This window comes from Zootermopsis nevadensis, unplaced genomic scaffold, assembly GCF_977971745.1.
Source record: "Zootermopsis nevadensis isolate Lab colony 2312 unplaced genomic scaffold, Znev_1.0 Znev_ptg000020l, whole genome shotgun sequence".
NCBI classification, from domain to species: domain Eukaryota; kingdom Metazoa; phylum Arthropoda; class Insecta; order Blattodea; family Termopsidae; genus Zootermopsis; species Zootermopsis nevadensis.
Genome location: NW_028259152.1, coordinates 12,721,019 through 12,743,489, shown reverse-complemented (window position 1 = coordinate 12,743,489; position 22,471 = coordinate 12,721,019). Strand labels below are relative to the sequence as shown.

The following is a 22,471-nucleotide window of genomic DNA, read 5'->3' as shown; positions in this document are numbered from 1 at the left end:
TTGTTCTGGAACACAACAATGCCGAGTAAACAAATAACGCTTCACAACAAAGAAATCAAAAACTATCAAGCCAGTCGCATTATCACTGTTCCAGAAGCAGCACGTCGCATTCTTGAATATTGACTGACAGTCGACCTAAAACATCAGAAAAGTTAAAGAAGACGTTATCAAGTATTTGAAGTACCAACTCTAACATCTCCAACAAGGTAAACTGATACTCATTCGATATATTACGATTAAGAAAGTATTATGAAAACTGACTTTATGATCGATTTTAAGACGAAGATTTGCAAGGGTGGGGCTGGACGTAAAAAGTTGACTGAACAAGAACAGTTGGCCTCTGAACAGCGACGTAAAGAACTACAACATCAGATCTATTTAACAGATAATGAAAAGCCAGTCGCATGATCACTGCCCCAGCAGAAGCACATCGGCTCCGAACAGCGACATAAAACTATTTAAGAAATGTTTGGTTTCTTACTCAAGGGTTAAAGCACTTGAATGAGACACTAAACTAACCCCCGAAGGTTTGGTTCCTTTTTAAACACTTGACCAAACCTCCAAGGGTCAAGTGTTTTAACCCTCCATTCGGGGGGTTTAGTTTAGTTACTTACACAAAATTATAAAACGCAACCAACCCCCGAAGGGGTTGGTTGCATTTTAAAAACTTGACTAACCCCACCCGAAGAGGGGTTGGTCAAATGTTTCAACCCTATGTTCGGGGGGGGTTAGTTTATTTTCTTACTCAAGATTTTAAAAAGCAACCAAACCCCCGAAGGGGTTGGTTGCGTTTTACAAACTTCACCAACCCCCCCCCCCAATGCTCGGTAGTGAAGCGTTATTTGTTTGCTCGGCATTGTTGTGTTGTACTGGGCATTGTTGTTTATACTCGGCATTGTTGATGACGTCATTTTTTGACGACAACGAGGAATCACAAATTTTTATAGTAAGAAAGAAGAAGAAAAGATAACAATGTCATTAAACAGACACAACAATTATAAACGAATACAACAATGTCATTAAACTGACAACAACAATTATAAACGAATACAACAATTCCAAAAGCAATAATGTCTATAAATAGACACAACAATGCCGAATACGACAATGCCAAATACAATAATGTTAATAAACAGACAACAATGCCAGACGCGACAATGTCAATAAACAGACAACTAAACTGTTTATTGAGCTTGCCATAAGGCTCTTTTATCGTTTATTATACATGCAGTATAATAGCCTGAATGAACCGTATTCCTTTACCTAAGAAGCTAATTGTTACGTCATGTGTTTACTCCGCATTGTTGTATTGGTATATATTGCCGTCAACAATCCGCTTTCGTTATTGCTGAAAGAGCTGAGCTGTGAATCGGTTGTAGAAGAAGTGCGTCGTAGACTACAGAATTTTGTGCTGTTGAAATCCTTTTAGAATATCACAAGTACTTATCGTATATAAGAATTATTAAGAAACCTGTGATACTGCCTTCTACTCTCTCCATTGATAATTGCCGGTGGACATCGTGGTCTTTTCCTCTTGAACAAAGTTTGAGGTGAGGGATTCCTATTTATTATTATTATTGCTGTTCGTCACATTTACGTGTTTTCATCTGCATTTAAGAACTCGTGTAAGAGAATTAGGCTTGTCTTCTTTTTAACACAATTTCAAGTAATATTAGGTTGACTTCTGTTTGTTCACGGCATCATTTATAATAAAATAATATTCCAGTAGGCAATTATAAATTTAAAAGAATAATAAATGTTTCGTAGCCTAGAATCTTAATAAAAATATATGGATGTTATGAAGTGGGGTATATATTCTGAATAATAATTCCAACACTTTTCATTTCTTGATACATCGACATTATTAAAGCGTTTTAGGGAAATGTGAAGAATTTTATTTCGGTTTTACAAGCTTAATTATGGACGAATCTCCCTCTTATTATCTCCCTACAAAAGCATATTAAATCCGGGGAATGTTTGTTATTATTGAGTGCAAAGTATTTATGGGTGCAAAACGTGGTCTTTCTCTTTGAGGGAGGAACATGGACTGAGGGTCTCTGAGAACAGAGTCTTGAGGAAGATATTTGGACCCAAAACGGGAGTGAGACAGATAATAGAGAAAATGCATGACGAGCACCGATGTTGTTAGGGTGAGGTGAGCAGGGGAGGGCTGTTTGCAAGTTATTGTTTGGGAGGCCTGAAGGAAGGAGACCTCTGGGAAGACCTCGGCGTAGGTTTGAGGATAACATTAAGATGGACCAAGAACCTGAAAATTAAAATATACAAAACAATAATTTTGCATGTTGTTTTGTATGGGTGCGAAACATGGTCACTCACTCAGAGGGAGGAAAACAGATTGCAGGTGTTTGAGAACAGGGTGTTGAGGGGGATATTTGGGCCTAGGAGAGAAGACGACCGGGCATGGAGAAAACTGCATAATGTCGAGCTTAAAAATTTGTACTCCTCCCCCAATATTGTCAGGGTGATTAAGTCGAGAAGAATGAGATGGGCGGGACATGTAGCGCGCATGGATGGGACAAGAGGTGTGCACCGGGTATTGGTAGGGAAACCTGAAGGAAAGAGACTTCCGGGGAGACTTAGACTTAGATGGGAGGATAATGTCAGGCAGGATCTATGGGAGATAGGGGCCGAAGGAGACTGGATTTTGTTGGCCCAGTACAGGGTCTGGTGGATGGTTTTTGTTAATTCGGTGATGAACCTTCTGATTCGGTAAACCATCAAGTTAGTTAGTTAGATTGGCCCATAAGCCTGTGTCAGATTCCTCCATGAGGAGTGCCTTTTTTCATAATTATGTTTTGTGCCTTCCCACATTTCCAAGATACTTACTTTCTGTAAGGTGGTCCCAGATAAGTTCCATTCTGTATGTCAGCATTGGAGTAAGGCGTTATCTTTACCTTGTGCAGTCATGGCCGTTGCTTGTGATTGATGACACTCGTGGTTCTAATGGTAATACTGCTCTTGTTCACATGGATATTGAAAAATGTTTCCAGTGTCTGAGGATAAACACGAGTTCACTGTGTGGAGTTTTTCATTTTATCATGCCGCGTGGTCGTTTTTCATGTTCCTGTCGTTCTTCTGATGGGGTTCTCCAGAAGACTTCAGAATTGTGTCCTGGGGTAAAGAGTGCCGGGAAGTGACATGAAATATGAAACTGACCAATTGTCTTCATGTAGTGTTTGGGGTTTAGAATTTATGCGCTATACATCAGTCATGGTTTTCCATCTCAAGAGTCAATCTTAATATGTCTTTTAATTTCGTGTTGCTGTCCTGCCATGTTTGATAACTACCAAGGTTTATTTTAGTAAGAAATACAACAGGCAATTTTACATGCTAATATAAATTAATTTTTGCTTTCTTTATATTTTTAGAACTTTCTCGCTTACTTGTGTTGGAATGGCAGAAGGAACTTCAACGCAGGTAACTTTTTTTTTTGATTATTAGGTAAAGGTTAAATAAAATTCAATATACACGTTTATGAATGGAGTGACTGTACTTCGAAATGACTTTTATTTAACATTAATGTGGAACCGGTTCATTCTGTAGTGCAGGGGTTTTCATGAGGAACTGGTGGCTACTTAGCTTAAAACATTCCCTATGCTTTGTGGAAATCAAAGGATTGGACCTTAGCTGAAGCCATTTTTGAGGCACTTGATGACCACTTTGTTATGAGCTTATTCCCAGCTGTCCTCACAACTTTATTTACAGTGCTACATGTAGCATGGAAAGGGTTAAATTAATTTTGTAGTGGAAGTACATTTAGCTAGTTCATCTGACCTTTCTTCTTTGTTTAGCTCCTAGATGACAAAATGATAATTGGATCAGAACTGTCTTTAAAAAGTTAATTATGCATAAGAGGATGTATTTGATTAATTGCTGACAAAAGGTATACTACCATTTTAACTACAAACCAACTTGGTTGGGTGTGGCTGTGTTGTAATTTTAATAGTGAAACAACAAGAGTTTCAGCCATGTACTATTTTAACTGAACTACCAAGCCACATGTATATCTGATATGTTGATCCAACGCTGTAACAAAAGGGCATCATATGTATAACTCTTGTTTACCTAAAAAGATTGTCTCTCTTGTATGTTAATTCCTGTGAGTTTGGAAAATGTTTACCAGAGATTCTTTCTCTTTCTTTTTTCTGCAGAAAGCACGTAGGTGTGTAAGGGAGGCAAACCAGGAAGCCAAACAGAAAAACCATAAGGAGACAGTAAAACTGTATGAAGATGCTGCAGAAAGCTATGACCTTGAAGAGAAATGTATGTTGAGACAAATTTGCAATTTATTAATATAAAGTTTTGAGACAGTCTTAAAATGTACAAGTATTTTTAAGACCCAAAAGAAGTTTATGGGACTCAATGTAGATCAGAATTCTGAGATTGATCAGCAGTCAGATGTGTGAGTAGAAAAATGTCTTACAGTTCGTGAACTCCCATTTCAGCACAGGTGATTTGTGTTTGAACTTTGGGTTACTTCAAGTCACATTGTAAATACTCAGTAATTTTTAATAAGACTATTGTGCAGGTTGATAACATTGCAGGCAGAGCATTGGCAGGGGCTGGAATTTTTCTCTCTCTCTAAATCTGCCCACCAAGTACCTGTCCATTGGATCCTGGAAGTAAAATGGCTGCACCATGAGGTTGACTAATAACCGCTGTTTACTGTTCGATCTCCAAGGCCCTATATGCTTGCACGACATGATGCTTATGCACAGAAGCAAATTTAACTGTACTGTGGCGTAGCGATAAGGGCTTAGGAGGACTTTAAGGCAAAACTCACAACTGATGCAAACAATAATATAAAGGGGTCCTATGTAAATGTTACAGATAAAGCTCAAGGGGCGAGACCAAAGCAGGGCATCAGGACCAAGTTTAATGTTTATTGGGATATAGGAAAGAAATGGAACGCATACATAACAAAGGGTAAAGGGAAGAAACCACCGAAGGCTGGAGAAAGTGGTTCAAAGTAGGTGAAAACTTTTGTTTTAATTATCAGTGGATTAATATTTTTGCATGCAAGACTGTAATATTTATGAATAAGTTTTGTACTTGTGCGGGTATTTTGATTCTGGAACAGCCAGTCTAACCTGGTCAGCAGAACACAAGATCCTCTGTACAAGTGTTTGTCATAGAAAAAAAATGTTCTTTCTCTCTTACAACTTTATTGATTTTTTCTACAGGAATAATTACGAAAAGAAGTTAGAGACCGAGCTGGAGAAAGCCATAATGGTAGCAGATGTGGCTGGGCTGGAAGGAGTTAAGAAAGTTCCCATAAAGTTTCCACATGTGTTCACTGGAAAACAAAAACCTTGGAAAGGAATATTACTTTTTGGGGTAAGACTTTAAATACGCCGTCATGGCATAAGGACTTTGTTGTCACTTTTTTCACAACAAACCTCCCCCTGAATGAATACACAGAATCGTATGCAGGAGGTACATTTATGTAATTCTATCATTGGGTTGATTTGCTATAATCCTATAACGTGATGGAGAGCATTGAACATACACAAACAGTTGAACATCTCATCATGAAGAATTCATTACATACTCCACTCTTCACGAAGGACACTTTCTACAAACAGCAGTAGAGGGTTGTCCCTTAATGTCATGTTAGCAGTGTTTCCATGGCATGACATAATGTGTACACTTTATTAGGTAACACATTTAATGAAATGTGACCATCTACTACAAATTTTGATACAAACATGAGTCTACAATAAATGAACTTCACAGCCAGTTTTATATGAAAAATAGCAAAGAGAGCAATTGGAACATAAATGTTCTCCAGTATGGTAAACAGTATTTTTGGAATTATAGTTTGTTGGCTTTGCTACACATTCTGGCATATTTACATTGCAAAGTACCTGGTGGCGTTCTTTGTATAGTTTACAAATACTAGAAAGTTTGTGCAATCTGTCATGGCAAACTTTTATCACACTAATCTTTTTTCAGCCCAGAGGGACAGGAAAGTCTTAATTAAGATTAGCATGAACCAAAGCGTAATTTTGCCAGTTGTGCCGTATGGGTGCAAAACTTGGTCTTTCACTTTCACGGAGGAACATAGAATGAGGGTCTCTGAGATCAGAGTGTTGAGGAAGAAATTTGGACCCAAAACGGGAGTGGGACAGATACGAGGTGCTACCCAAAAGTTCAGGGAATTTGCCCATAAAAATATTGCATATCATAACGCCTAGTTTCCACCGTCTCCTTCGAAGTAGTCCCCTTGGGCATGGATACCGCGATCCCAGCGTCTTTTCCATTATTCCATGCATCCCTGGAAGTCTTCAAGTGCGATTCTACCTGAATCTCCTCGATTGTGTCAAAACGACGGCCTTTCAATCGAAATTTCATTTTGGGGAACAGGAAAAAATCGCAGGGGGCGAGGTCAGGCGAATAGGGTGGGTGGGGAATCACTGGCGTGTTTTTGGAAGCCAAAAACTGCCGAAAAACGAGCGATGTGAGGGCGGGCGCTTTCTCGTTGTGGAGAACCCAGCTGTTGTTCTCTCACTTTTCCGGACGTTTGCGCCTAATGCTCTCCCGTAGCCGTTTAGAAACTTCACAATAAAACTCCCCGTTGACAGTTTGACCAGGGGGAATAAATTCCTTGTGGTCAATGCCTTGGATAACAAAAGAACAATCAACATGGCTTTTTTAGCCGTTGTGAATTTGGCGACTTCCACTGAGACGACTGCTACCTAGTCTCAGGGTCATAACCGTAATCCCATGACTCATCACCGGTTATGATCTTGGAGATGAAGTTGGGGTCATCTCTGGCTTCATCTTTGGGTTCAGTGCAGACAGCAACGCGACGTTCTTTCCTGTCGTTCCTCAGCAGTCTCGGCACAAATTTTGCAGCAGTGCGTCTCAGGTTCAAATCGTCTGACAAGATGCGTTGCACGGACCCGTACGATATTCCTACGATCGCACAAATATCATGGATTGTTCGTCTACGATCTGCAACCATAGCCTCTCGCACTTTCGCGATGTTTTCCGGTGTTGTGCTTGTCGATGGTCGTCCTGAACGCACATCGTCGTCGACAGACGTTCGTCCATTCTTAAAGCGCTTGTACCACAAAAAAGTTTTACTTTGACATTCTCACCAAATGCTTCCACAAGCATGCGGTGGGTTTCTACGGCAGTTTTTTTAAGCTTAAAGCAAAATTTGAGCAGATTCTTTGCTCCTTAAAATCTGCCATTTATGCAGGTTTAAAAAAATCGCTGAACCACTACAACACAACGTTACACAAACGCACGATACTCAAGAACGCGGCCTCTCGCCTTCACGGCTGTTCGCACACTAATTCAGAAAGGGTACTGCTCGCCCCATCTAGTGGCGGCAGGCCATTCCACAGCCGGTTCGCGCGTAGAATTCAAATTCCTCGAACTCTTGGATAGCACCTCGTAATAGAGAAAAGTGCATGACGAGCACCGATGTTGTTAGGGTGAGGTGGGCAGGGGAGGGCTGTTTACAAGCTATTGGTTGGGAGGCCTGAAGGAAGGAGACCTCTGGGAAGACCTCGGCGTAGGTGGGAGGATAACATTAATATGGACCTTAGGGAGATGGGACTCGATGGGGCGAACTGGATGCAACTTTCTCAGGATAGACCCCGGTGGCTGGCATTCTGAACACGATGATGAACCATCTGGTTCGGCAAAGAAAGTGGGCTATTAAAATTACATTTTGTGCTTGTAGTGTATAGAAATGTGTAACTTAGGCAGGAAAGTCCTTAATCATGTGAGCTCTTAAGCACTTTTAGTTATACAGAGAGAGAGAAGAACACGAAATGTTTATGCGTATGAAAAGACGTAGCCTTCTTTTTACAAAAGTTATTTGTTAACTGTCTGGTTCTGCATCAAAGGTCACATAATTTCTATGACATATTTTGTCGTATTTTTTTAAGATTGGTTCACCAGAGTAGAGGCATTTAAACACTTTATAGATTACATTGATATCTTATAAGTAATGTCTACGTAGTTTACATATAAGAAGATTTAACTTTATGTGAATAATGACAAACACGCGGCATCACTTAATATTGCCTTTATCAGTCACATCTTCAGGGTGATTAAGCCAAGAAGAGTGAGATGGGCGGGGCATGTGGTATGCATGGATGGGGCGAGAAGTGTGCACCGGGTGTTTTTGGAAAGCCTGAGGAGAAGAGGCCGCTGGAAAAACCTAAACGTAGATGGGAGGATAAACTCAGGCGGGATCTATCGGAGTTAGGAGTTGAAGGAGACTGAATTTTGTTGGCCCAGGGCAGGGTCTGGTGGAGGGCTTTTGTTAGTTCGGTGTTGAAACTTCGTGTTCCGTAAGCAGTCTAGGTAGTTAGTTAGTTAGATAGTTATATGTCACATTTAGAGCTTTGTCATTTTGTGTTGAATCTCAACAGGTATTTCTCAAATGTCTCGCCTTTTTGAAACATGAAATTTCATGTTCGTGTTTACAAGACCCCGCCTCTGTCCACATCCACAAGCAGATGAAGTCAATCCACACCTTCATTTTCCACCTTCCTAAGATCCATTTTAATATTATCCGAGCAACGCATAGGCCTCTCAAGTGACTTTTTCGTTTCAGGTCTTCCGACTAAAAATTTGCACTTCTTGTCTCTTCCATGTGTACTACATGCCCAGCCCATCTCATCACCCTTGATCTGACAGCCTGCAATTTATTAATTAGCGAACAGATCTATAAAGCTTCATATTACGCAAATTTCTCCATTCCCTTGTCAGTAACTCTCTCGCAGAACCAGATATTCTTCTCAGTCACTCTCAGTTGATGTGCACACGCGTCAGTATGAAGAAAAACCTGTAACAGCGTTGGACTGTTTTTTCAGGACAAAGAGTCAAACCAAAGTTGCAGCCGTTCTCAAGATGACGACAGGTACACGTGCACCGAACCATCGGTCTCCCTGAAAGAGCTGAGAGAGGAGAACCTCTTGTGTGACGCGGTGTTGAGGTTGGAGGACGGCGGCGTCTTTCCAGTCCACAGAGTGATTCTGTCGATGCGTAGCGAATATTTCAGGTTTGTTTATTAAGTGACGTGGTTGATTAACATGTGAAATAGAGACACAATGGATCTCAATTCGTATGTAAAATGTTATAACCCTTCTGTTGCAGAAACCTGTATTTTTATATGGCAATTTTCTTTTATTATTTGCTCATTTTCATGAAATCTCACGGCGGTGAGGAAGAAGACTAATTAATGTCTTCTGGTCGTTGCGCCGTAGAAACTGAGTGACATTTCAGACGTACTTACTGCCTTCTTTCCTTGATGATGGAGGCAGTAAGAACCTCTGAAACGTCCGATAATTTCTACGAGACAACACGACGCAATTTCCCAGAAGACGTAGGTGGTATTTTGTTTTAATTTTTAAGTACGGTTGTACCAAGGTGACAGTCAATCAATCTGGAGGGAGAATTAGAATCCATTTCCAAAAGTCTTGGTTTTAAGACTTAAAGACGACCGACTAAGTCCAGAAGGAAGTTGGTAATGCAACTTTGTCACTCCATTGCCCGTAACATTGAAAGCTGCTCTGTCTGAAATATAATAAACTGTAACAAAGAACTTCGCGAGAAATGTTTCATTGGTAGGAGAGAATCGTTCGAGAATTTGTGCATACGTTAATCATCTTGTGTGTTAAATAAAGATGCTGTGCGTTCTTGAAATGAGAAATGAATTATAACCGTGAACCATTGTTTCTGTTTCCCAACAGACGTTTCTCATGTCTTGTTACAAGCTGTGCCCCTCTTTCAATTTTCCGACAAATAAATGTTGCACTGCAAAACACTTAATTTGTCATATAAAATTGTGTCCTGGTTGGTAATCGCTTTTTAAAGGCCATGTAGATACATCGTCTTTTCTCTTAAGTTGTTTATTGTCGGGAGAATGTGTTAGCAGAACAAATAGATTTCATATTACGAACTGATCAATCAGTGGAATGTACAGCTCGTGATGTATGTTGAAATATTTGTGTTAATTTGCTGGTTGGCTTTAAAATTTCTGTAGTAGTTATTATAACCTCAGATATCTCATGAAGGAGTCAAGGTTATGTAAGAAACGAGGCGATCATTCTATAGTACAAATGTTCACTGCTTACTGTCCGATTTGTAAGTTATATTCTGTTAAGCCTACGCAAGATCTTCACACCCTCGGAGTTAATCTGGTCCCATTAGTACACATTCTGGGAGTTTTTGAAGTATTCAGATAACAAAAATTTATCCACCACATTGACAAAAGGATACTTTTATTTAGCTACGTGAGTTATAAAAACATAAAGTTTATCCGCATGACTTGTAATTTTCTGCTCGCCGTTTCTCAAAATCGACGACTGCTTCGTGACGTTTCAGGCAACTCTTCACGACAACACCGCACCCCAGTCAGGAGACTGATACTATCCTCCACGGAGTCAGCTCAGACGTGATGACCCAGATACTGAATTATGTTTATTTTCGCGAGGTGGACATCCACTCCGACAACGCGTGTCAGTTGCTCCTGACGGCTGACTACTTGTGTATACCAGACGTTAAAGAACTCTGCTGCGACTTCCTGAAGGACGAGATGGACGTCGGCAACTGTATCGATATCATGCACTTCGCAAGGTAAATTATGTTCATTTGTCATTTGCTGTGACGTCAGCCTTCGTCGCTGCGGCGAAGCAGCTCTACACTAGAGAGCAGCCGACTGCCGGGTCGGAGATTAAACCCTCTGACTGAGGACTGGGCAAATTATAAAGCGTTGTAGGTCAGGGCTGTTATTAATGTCCCTGTAATTTAAATGTTCTGATTTACCTGTACATGTTTTGATCGTCGTTATGACCAGCAGATGACTAATTTCACCATGTAGAACGTTAATCACGACCTCTTGCAGGGTCATAATTAAATCTGTCTTCCTCTCGAATTCCTTTTCTTCTTTCTTTCTTTATTTCTCTGCGGAATTCCTTGCTTCTTTCATAATCCTCACAATATGAAAGTGAACATTCAGCCCCACATTTTCTGCATACAGCAAAACCTCTTTTAACAGAGCCTCGATTATCCGATTCCCGCATTAAGCGACCGAATTTCAACCAGATCGGTTGCGATCGGTTTCTACCGACGAGAGTATTTAAAGCGATGTCCACGCGATACAGTTCATTGATCTAACCTCACACCCAGATTTTGCTGATTATTATGAACTCTTCTGGACTTTTAAATAATTGGTTATTATCGGGCAAACACGTAAAAGCTGAACCCTTAATTCTTCTTCTTCTTCTTCACGACAACATAGCAAGAGAATCTTCAGAATTACAGATAAATTAACTGTTTTAATACAGGGACTCCCTCGAACAGCGCTCACGAGTGACTCTTTTGACGTCAACTTGTGCGTGCGAAACGCCCGCATCATCCGTCGCCAAGGAAAGTCTGTATTGAGTCTCTACTTATTTATTCCATATCCATGACCACGTTCCCCTTCCCCTCGCTCATCCGACTTATCGGCTTATCCGACCCGTGATTCCCACACTCAGTTAACACAATGTCGTTTCGCCATAATTCAAAATTCAACACTTCTCATCTCATTGCCTTCTTCACTTGCGTACGCCATGCCCTTGTTTCAACCTATAACTTTATCACGAGGACGAGCGGGCTTTGCCTGGGAACCTCCAGAGCCGAAAACTTTCTATTTTGAGCCGGTAAAACGGAACGTCCCTCATCGTTGCCTATCCACGTGTCTGCTCTCAGTGTCACTTATTCGGGATTCACACGGCTAAGGTAAAATCTTGGGGCGAAATACTATGGTGTGCAAATGCTTGAGAATCCAGTTCTTGCTGCAGTGTTTCAATGTGTCAGAGTTCGAAGGAGATCGATTCTGAGTCGGCTCTTACCCTCGCTGTCGCAGGTCTCACTTCTGCGTCGACCTCGAGACTTGCGCTTTCCGCTTCGTTTTGCGCCACTTCCTGGAAGTGTCTCAGCAGAGCGAAGAACTGATGGAACTGTCTGCAGAGGATCTGCATGCGATAATCGGGTCCCAGGAACTGAACGTGAAGGACGAGAGAGTTGTGTGGGAGTGCGTTCTCCGGTGGATCAACCACGACCCCAACAACAGGAAAGGTCACATCGCGGGATTTTTGAAGGGTGTCAGATTGGGACTACTTGACGCAAAGTTTTTCAAGGAGAAGGTCAGTATGCCCCCAAAATCGAGGATATTTTTGGAAAGTGAAGCCCGCATTTTAAATTCCATATTCACACGTGTTCGTAACTAATTAATGCAAATCGTGAGTCTTTATCTTCGTCACGCGTAAGCCCGTCTGTCTGTCCGCAGTTCCAGCTCGAGAAAGTCTAACCGGATGTTCATTAGATTTAATACTGATGAGCTTTAACAGAATCTGTTGGCGTATTCCAATTCTGGTTAAAATCTTACATTTACAATTTGAAAAGTATAGAATGATTTTAATGTCTTATACCGTGCAAAATTTGCTGCGTAAGAAATCCCCAGATTCCCTTAGTTACCATGGTTACAATAACTACCTTAGGGATGCCGCTGGTAACACGCTCGCAAATGTTTGCGTATTTTCAAAACGAATATTCGATTCGTCCTTTATGCAGATATGTGGTTGGAGTTAACAATCGTCTTTTATTCATTGTCTGTAAGTTTTACAGTCCGTCTGCGCTATAATCTTTTATTACAGTCTCAGCCTTTATTAAGATCCATTACGTGTTTAAGTTCAACTACGGCATCCCACCGTTAACTACATTCAAACATCCACTCAGCTTGAAAAGGAAAATCCTCCAAAATAAGAAGCTTGTCTTAGCTGCTATAATAATTTCACGCATCACTTAGCATGATAATCTTCAGCTGATTGACCACATAGGGACAACAGATATCCGAAATGTGCAGCAAGATAGCTCTCGTTCTACATCAAAGAGTAAATTACCCGAGGGACTTCAAAATCATAGACAGCGTGAACATTCTAATATTTTAACCGTCATCTCACGAAGCAGCCATACAACTTATGATATTTCTTGGTCCATTTCATCACACGCTTTAACTCCAGAGAAAATATGTTTCTACTCTAGGTCAAATGCCCTGTGCTTTCAGCCACTCACCTATTACGAATACGTGTAAAACAATCAACGGATTCATGAAAATGTTATCAGCTTCAAATGTCTTTACAATTTAGAATTCCTATCTACTAGTTTCGAACAATTAAGGAGAACCACCTGATGACCAATTAAGGTCGAAACATGCAATGGCTCTTAATAGACATCGAGCCCATAATCACACGCTCTTGTGTTGCCGGGCCTTCAACCCAATCATCAACATGCAGCAGTTTGCTTCCCTTGAAATTCGAAGCAACTAATTGTCATAATTTTCTTTGGTGCCACGTAATTTTGGCGACTAATTAAAGTTATCGAATTAAAAAGAATGTGCATCTCGCACGGGAGAGACGAGAAATAAATTACAATTTTGAATGTAACTCAAAATGCATCACTTACTGAAGTATTTAACTTTCGGTTGAAACACATTTCAATACATTTCTCTATGATCGATTCATCCTTGATTTCGCTTCTCTCCACAACCTGTGCATTTGTTAAGAGCGTCGTTACACAAAACATATTTCCCTGTATATACCATAGTCTATTTCGGTGAGTTCCCACCCAAATTATGTGTGAATTTCTTATCTCCTCTGCAATGGAACATGGCATCCCTTCCTAATGTTTATAAGGTCCACATTGAACTGTTCAACAGGTATCAAATAACCCGTACGTGACGGAAAATATGGCGTGCTTACCCATCATCTCGGAGGCGCTCTCGTTTCTGCACTTCTCAGAAATGATGACGAAGGAATTCGTGACACCAAAGTTCGCCTACCCGCGAATCCCACAGGACATTTTGTTTGCTGTTGGTGGGTATGCTGACGATGACCCGACAGATGTGATCGAAGCGTACGACGCACGAGCAGACCGGTGGAGTGTGGTGAGTTGCACGCATTTCTACTCTTACCGTGCCTCTTTAAATGACGCCTCCGAGAAAAACTACTTTTCCTCCTTTTTGCTTAATTTTACTAAGTAATTGTTTATTTAAGTTAAATCACGAGCACCTCGTTGCCTCTTTATTTCGTGTTCGTTTATTTCCATTGCAGTGAACCCTTTTTTGAAAGAACCTCCAAAGACTGAATTAAAAAGAATAAATACATAAATTACACACATGCTGAGTCTCATGTACAATGTGAGTTCTAATAGGAATCGACGAAGGATGTGAAGTTTGCCTTATATACATTTTACAATAAGCGTCCACACATCAACTGTCATGGCAACCTGTCTGCTGATTTTAGGCATGAAATGAAGTCATCGTTAATCGTCAGTGGATTTCAAGGTAATAAAAGAAGCACTGACCAGTGTCGATTTTGGCCATCTGCGTGGTAACGCCGCGTGAATTAGAAGGCTTTGGGGTGGGGTAGGGTGACGAGAGCACTGGTAATCTTTGAGCTTCTCTTCGCGTCTTCCTGATTCCCCCGTCTCTCATAATTCCACCATTGCTCCAAGTTAATTTCTCACGGTCTTTGTCGAGTGCCACCCGTCACGGTGTAGCAATTTCGGTCCACTTTTGGAGGTTGCACCTCTGCTCCGGTGGTCGGTTGCTTGGACTCTAACGTAAGGACTTCACTTTAATAGGACAAATGACCCAAATAAACATAAAGCCTGTCGTTATTGCAGGTGGAGGGGGTCGACTCGATCGGCCCGAGATCATACCATGGCACGGCAGTAGTCGGTTTCGACATTTACGTCATCGGTGGTGAAAACAGCATTGAAATCTTAAGCTCAAGTAGCTGCTTCAACGCAGTCACGAAGACATGCCGCGAGGTGGCGCCTATGCATGACCGCAGGTAAGATGCAGCTTGGTAACTAAGGAACTCCTTGTAACAAAGTCCTTATTAAAAAGCTGATAGTCGCTCCGTTAGTCAAGATATAAATATGGGCAGGGTCTGTAAGATTGTACCACTCACATACAGGAGTACGGTGCAAAGTGTGAATAGGTAGGAGGACTTTTGCGACAATGTTAGTTTTAAGAATACTATTTGCTTGTTAATTCATTTGGATTGTGATTTAACAATGACGAGCGAACAACTGCGTTCTGCGAGAGGAAATGCATTTCCATCAGCAATAAATGAGCATAGCGGAGCGTGTACTTTTTTTCGTTTCAGAGGCAGTTTAGTGGTGGCTGTTCTGCGAGGTGCAGTGTACGCCATGGGCGGCTTCGACGGTCGTCGGTGTCTCAGAAAGGCGGAAAGATACGACTGCAAGACGAACCAGTGGTCAAGGATCGCTCCCATGAAAAAAAGACGACTCAGTGCAAGTGCGGCTGTGCTGAATGGTTCGTAAAAGCTGTGAAACAGAAATGTGTGAATTAGTGCAGAAGTCGAGGCGTCTGTCTGTCTGTCTGTACGCGTGTAAGAACGCAAGAACGGTTGAAGGAATCGCAAGATTTGAGTTCTCGCGGTGCCGAGTACGAAGATGGCTGTCGTTTGATTTCTGCCGACGTTTCAGGCGAACTTTATGCCTTCGTCATTGAGGCATTCCTCTTCGTTCTTGATGTTAGATTCCCTCACTCCATTGTCCCATATCCTTCTATTATCTCTTTCTTTTATCCGTGCTACATACTACGTTATTTCACAGACTGCAACTGCTTGAAGTTCTGAGTGCGTGATGGTTTCTTCTGCCCTTGTAAGCTGTCCCAGTGCATCGTCTTCTGTCTTTGTAGTGTACACTAGGAGTGAATGCAAACAACGATCAAACTATCAAACTGGCTCTCATTTAATACAGATGTAATATGATTTTGAGACAGTTAATAATCTCATGTTAATAGCACATTATATTATAAATGTAGAGCACCGCTTGGCAGCTCGTACCTTACACCTGTGGCACCAAATTTAATAAATTCGTTAGGCAGAAGTGTAACTTACCATCATTTCCATTATGCATTAATTATGCACTTTATACTGTTTATATTAAATTTTATTAGTTAAACACGCTTATTGTCTGCTTTAGAAACAAAGAAACAGATGAACAGAGACAGCCGTGTCTGTGCAGTTTCTGTGACACGAAGGGGGACATTTAATACAATATCATTAATAGATTTACAAATTTAAATACGGATTGTCCCAGGTTTGTGCCTTGCACGGACCACTTTAGTGCCTCTGCGTACACCAAATATGTGTACAGTCTGTGTCATATAGCTAATTTGTTTTTACAGACAAAATATACGTCGCTGGTGGAAATAATTGTAACGGTTTTCTAAACTCGGTGGAAGTTTACAACCCGGACACCGACCAGTGGACGTTCGTTGCACCAATGCATTCTGGGCGTTCCAATTTTTCTTGCGTCGCGTTCCACGGCTGTCTGTACGCCCTAGGTGAGAACTCTGGACATTCTGAGTGATGCTCCTCTATCCTTCTTACAAACTTGCTATTGTGAAATGTTTTCCTGGTTTTCTTTGAGTGACTGAGATTTTATGAACAGCATTTTTCTCCTATCATTACAGTATTATCAGTAATTTTAACCCCGATTCGTGGTTTCGATTACATTCTTCAAAAAGAACACTTAACTAACTAACTAACTAACAACAGATAATCTCTTGTGGTATCTCAAGTAACGTATTCCCCATTTGTCACACAGTCCCAGTTTCAAAGGCAAATATTTTGTTCTTGTAGCAAGGAAATATCACTTTGCCGTGCAGTTATCCCCAAAAAGCTGATGGTTTAAAGCAGTCCCTTCGCAGACTTTTTTTTCGTCACTTGTTTGTGTAACGCCGTTTTGAACAGTGCATCTTCTGTCAATTCTTGGACGCTATTTTTGCACACAGTTTCATGAAGCAGAAAACAGATGTCAGGCGCAAATAATATTGTAGCTATTTCATCCTTAATTTCGTTCCTCCTACTAATATTAACACTGCAAAAGGGAATGAATTTTCTTCCTTGCATGTAATTCATTCCTTCCGTTTAAAAAATTTTTAAGAGCGTAAAGTCCGTTGGATAAGACGGATGGAGTGTGAAGCATTGAAATTACGAGAAATACAAACATCTAGAAAGTTATAATTGGTAATGTTGAAGATAAGATACCACTTGTGATACATAGCCTTAAAAGGAAGGATAATATTAAAATGTTTTAAGGATCTAGAGTATGTGAGAAGGGTTCAACTACCGTCTTTTGTGAATAAGGTAATGAATCTTGTGGCTGCATGAAGTTCAAACATTTTGTGGCCAGGTGACAGAGTAATAAATATCAAGAAGGGCCCCGCTGAATGGGGTTAGAATAAGTTCCTGTGACCTGTTACGGAATGTATGATTGTGTGTGTGTGTGTGTGTGTGTGTGTGTGCAGGAGGAGACGACGAGACATCAGACGAGCTCAGTGCCGAAAAGTATGACCCTGCAAAAGACACGTGGACCATGATCGCTGGCATGAACTTCTATGCAGATTACTGCAACGCAGAAGTGATCGACGACACGATCTTTGTCATCGGTGGAGGTTGCAAGGGGGAAGCCGACTTCTGTGTCAAATGTTACAATGACAAGGAAGATAAATGGTTTGTTTGTTTCTTTGTTTGATTGTTCAGGACTGTATAATCACAAACTGTTACTTTCGAAAAGCACTAGGAAGTGAATCATTTCGGGTCGAGGTATCCGCGATCTTGCGGATGCTACACCGTGTAGTGTCGTAGAAACTGACCGAGGTCATTACTGCTTACTCAGGGCCTTGAATACAACGAGCGAAAAATGGGTGAGAGGAAGGGGGTAGAATGAAAGCAGGCAGGGTGATGTTACGGTCAAGCTGTGTCGTTAAAGCAGAGGGCGAATTACTAGGCAATGCTAATCAGACGTAAAGTGTAACTGCATTAATAAGAAGCTCTTTGACTAAGTTTCTTTGATCAGTGGCACTCTCTTGGGCAGGAAGTTTCTGGAGTGCAGCACATCAGCATCGCCATAACCTTCGGCTTTCATGTAAATGTTAGGCCAGTTTCAGGTTTAACGACGCCTGCCGTCTCATGTTCCCATTCTTGATGGAAGTTTATTTTAAAATGACTGTCTCTTGGCGTGTTTGACCATGCAGTCTCCTTCCATCTGTCGATGGAGTTGGTAAGGAGCTCCAAAAACATCCCAGAAGACAGATTTCTTCATACTCGACTGTTCAAGAGCCAGAAATCCCTAAGAAATTCATTTGATTTTGGTTTGTGTTTGTTTTACGTCTAGCAGAACCTCTCCAGAACTATTTTTGGTGGGACAAAAACTTTCTTGAAAATGTATTGCTAAAAGAGGGAAATGTTGTCATGGGCGCATGTCTCAAACAAGACACGCTCATCTCTCCAAAGAAAGTGTGTGATTAAATTTATTATTTAGACCGAAGGTAATTGCTTAATGTAGTGTAGCAAACGTAGCTAGCGCAGAACAGTCACTTGACAGCGTTTTAAAATAGTCATAACCTCTCCCTCCACTTTGATGTATTACGTTATAATAGGACGTTGGCCGGGGTTCTACGTGCATGAGTGAAAGAAAGATCACGTGGGAACTGTTCTGAAATATGATGTGGCAATCGTGCATTGAATTCCGATTGGGTGAATTTTTGTTAAGTTTGTCTGGAAACAAATTATAAGCAACGACATTTCGGTGCAAACCTGGGCCCTTAGCTTCAAGCAGTTTTCCATTCTACCCAAAGACAGAGCCAGCCCATCAGACGGATATTTTTAGGTCAACACATTTTACGACTCACAAAGATAATTCTTTTATACTTATTCTACACCGAAATCTCTGATATTTTAGAAACCCCAAAAGTAAATATATATATATATTAAAGAAAATGGTTAATTTCTTTACATAAATGCACTGACATTCAAATTACATTTCTATTAAATTTATATTAAATAAATTATTTATGATAGAAGACGTATTCCTTCATGAGTTACGTCATCGTATGTAGAGCTACATATTTTCTGTAACTGTGTCAGTGAAATGTGATAAAAATTGTCTTGAGTGTAGATAATACTGATGGATGATGAAAGAGGGTTTGTTTTCACTTTTAATATTTAAAATTGCAGGTACCTGGCGGCAGACATGAATGTTTGTAGATACGCTCCGTCGACTTGTGTCATCAAGAACCTGCCAAATGCAAGCGATTACGCCTACAAACAAAAAGACAAATTAATGGAGGAGAGACGTAAAAAAACGTCCAATTGGGAAAATCAGTAGTTTGCAGTTGATTACAACCACGACGAACACATTAATTTTAATTACTTTCCTTACTAAAATAATGTAGAAATCTGGGAATTGATGTTGGAGCTACAGAAAAAAATAAAGGAGAATATTGTTTGCAGCAAAGAAAGAAAAATTGTTTCTCCTCATGGTATTAGGGGAAGATTAAATGTTTTGCTTCATGAACGTCATTTACAAAAACGTCATTATGAAGGCAACGCACTGAGAATTTTATATTGATTTCTGATCTACGTGTGATATTTTAAAATAATTGCAAAAGTTAATTTTGCTGAGTTGCCCCAATATACCGGGTAATTGTGCCATGTCCTTGGGGAAGTACCAACCTTTTCAAATGCCATGAAGAAACAGACGATGCTTTCAGTTAACAGATGTATTTATTTATTCATGGTATTTTGTACGGTGTTTTAAGTATTTTAATGAATAGGCACAAATTATTATTACAAAACTAGGGACTTGAATTTAGTTATGATACATACAGAGTAAAAGAAAAATGTGACAGCTGTAATCAAATGGGAAACTCAAGGCATTTTTCCGAGATAACATCAAATACAGAATCAGCTCAACAGATCGTAAGCCGAGCCTGAAAGAAGACTTTAGACCGTCTAACTGCATGGTACCTGGGCAATACAGCACCAGAAAGTTCCATTAACCCAGACGTAGTTAACATAACACATTATTTATTCCCTCCCGAGCCCATTGTGGTACAAGACTGCAGCTTCATTAGAACATTCAATTCAATTCATTTCATTTATTTAAGTGCTTGACAACAGCCAAAAAGGCCAATAACAGCCAAACACTAAACCAGAGTACAGGATAAAATTTAATAAGTAATTAATTTATTTCAATAATAATAAAAGTAAAACAAACAATTGAAACTAAATATATAAATTACCATATTAATAATAATAATAATTCGATTCATTTATTGAATAATATAATGATATAACAGTCGTTTTACTTAAATTAAGTTGCATCCCATTAACAAGACACCAATTTTGCACTGAATAGATGTTGTCCTGTAACAGTTTGCAGTCATCAACATCGCTAATACTCCGATATATCTATAAGCCATCAGCAAATAATTCAATTCAATTCATTTATTTAAGTGCTTGACAACAGCCGAAACGGCCAATAACAGCCAAGCACTAACAACAATACAAATCTTACAATACAAATCTTACAATACTAAAACAAACAAACAATGAACTGAATATATAAAGTACAATATTAATTTATTGCAAAATAATAAGTAAATGAGCTAAATGTTATGGATAAGTAAATTAAAAATTAAATTAAAATCAGTTCAATTTTGGACAAACAACATACAAATTAATAATAATAATAATTCGATTCATTTATTGAATAATATTTCATAAGTAAATGGGCTAAATACGATACCTAAGTAATATAATTCAATTTAATAATTCTAAATAAAATAAATAATACTAAATAATAATAATAATAATAATTGTTCGATTCCTTTGTTGAGTGTTTGCCAACAGCAAAGAGCCTATGACAGGCAAACACTAATACAAAGATAGAAATTTGATAAAAAGAAAATAATCTACCATGGTAAACACTAGTATAAATGTAAAACACTAATAAAATACTAATAAAATACAAGGAACAAAATAAAAGCAAAAATCAAATTAAAACAAATAACCTAGCTAGATCCAATCAAGGCCACTCTCTAAATCATTTCTCTTATTGAGAAAGTGCCCTCAAAAAAACAATGCTTAAACCAAACACGTCCAAAAATTTACATACGTCATTTGCAGCAATGACACACCTGGCTGAAGGACTATGTCTAAGCGCACTGCACACACTAAACGTAGAAAATTCTCTTATTTGCCTTGACGGCACACGAATACCAACAGTGTCCATGATGGAATTGCAATTTATTTTGCCCTTAAATACATTAATAAGAAGTAAAGCATCAAGATGCCGTCGTCTGGTATAAAGTGTTCTGAAATTTAAAGTAGTTAAAATCAATTCATATTTACGTGGGATATTAAACTGAAAAAACCGGTAATTGCACAAACTGGCAAATTTCCTTTGGATAGTTTCTAATTTATTAGAACCTGTCTATGTAAGATTGTTCCATACAACCGAAACATACTCAAGCTTTGACCTAATTAAAGCATTATATAAAACAACAAGTCTGTCTAGAGAGGAAAATTTATAAGTAATAAAACGAATAAGCCCTAAGGTCCTTAGTGCCTGAGAATGAACACAATTTACATGACAGTGAAAATATAGTTTATTGTCTAGCAAAACACCAAGATCATTTATACAATTAGTACGAAAGATTAACAAGTCACTAATAATGTAATTAAAATGGATACTGTTGGTTTTCCGTGTGAAAGATATAATTTCGGTTTTCTCAATGTTAAGTTCCATATTGTTAACATCGCACCACTGATGTACAGAATCAATATCTGCTTGAAGAAATTTGCAGTCATTCACCGATTTTATATCATAATATAGTTTCAAATCATCAGCAAATAAGAGAAATTTTGAATACTTAATTTTGTCACAAATATCGTTAATAAAAACATTATATAAGAGAGGTCTCAAGGTAGAGCCTTGTGGAACTCCAGATAACACCGAGTAAGCTAAAGAAGACTGTCCTAAAATACGAACAAAGGCAGATCTAGCAGATAAATAAATTTGGACCCACTTAACGTAAGTAGAAGATAGTCCAAAATTATTAAGCTTTTTTAAAAGAATAGAATGCGGGACTGAATCAAAGGCTTGCCTAAGATCAAAGTACACAGAGTCGATCGGTCCCTGTGAACAAACAAATGGCTGAACATCATTAATCAGGTCAAGAGCGCAGACCACATCAAGACGTACAGTCTCTAGTTGGACACACATAGCCTCATATTTATCAGTCTCACAATTGTCGGCATCAGTACCTAGTGGCAAAACAAGAGACCTTTCAGGAGAAACTACTTTCTTGGAAAGGTCAGAGGTCGAACACGATCGCGTTTTAATCGGCGTATCATCGCTTCGCTGCGATCTTAGAATCTTAACGCAAGACTCGCACTTGAAGGTGGAAACCCCTGAATCAATAAAATATGTGTATTCAGATTCACTGATCTGAAGACAGCCGAGATGAAATCTATTGGCGCAGGGCCCACAACACTTATTATATTTTTGTTTGCCATAAAAGGCTTTGCCACACACGCCACAAGAATCTTTACTC

At 39.6% G+C, this 22,471-nt stretch overlaps 1 protein-coding gene across 1 annotated transcript; it reads left to right on the top strand.

Annotated features, from left to right (window-relative positions):
- Positions 1–157: 157 nt before the first annotated feature.
- On the top strand, positions 158–20,080 carry LOC110838596 (uncharacterized). The gene is made up of 14 exons (XM_087351790.1): positions 158–206; positions 3,390–3,438; positions 4,173–4,284; positions 4,852–4,990; positions 5,205–5,358; positions 8,859–9,046; positions 10,372–10,623; positions 11,897–12,176; positions 13,748–13,975; positions 14,716–14,885; positions 15,204–15,373; positions 16,253–16,411; positions 17,378–17,582; positions 19,089–20,080. Exons 2-14 carry the CDS (start codon positions 3,415–3,417, stop codon positions 19,237–19,239), a joined length of 2,232 nt encoding a protein of 743 aa, XP_087207916.1. The 5' UTR covers positions 158–206; positions 3,390–3,414; the 3' UTR covers positions 19,240–20,080.
- The last annotated feature ends 2,391 nt before the right edge of the window (positions 20,081–22,471 follow it).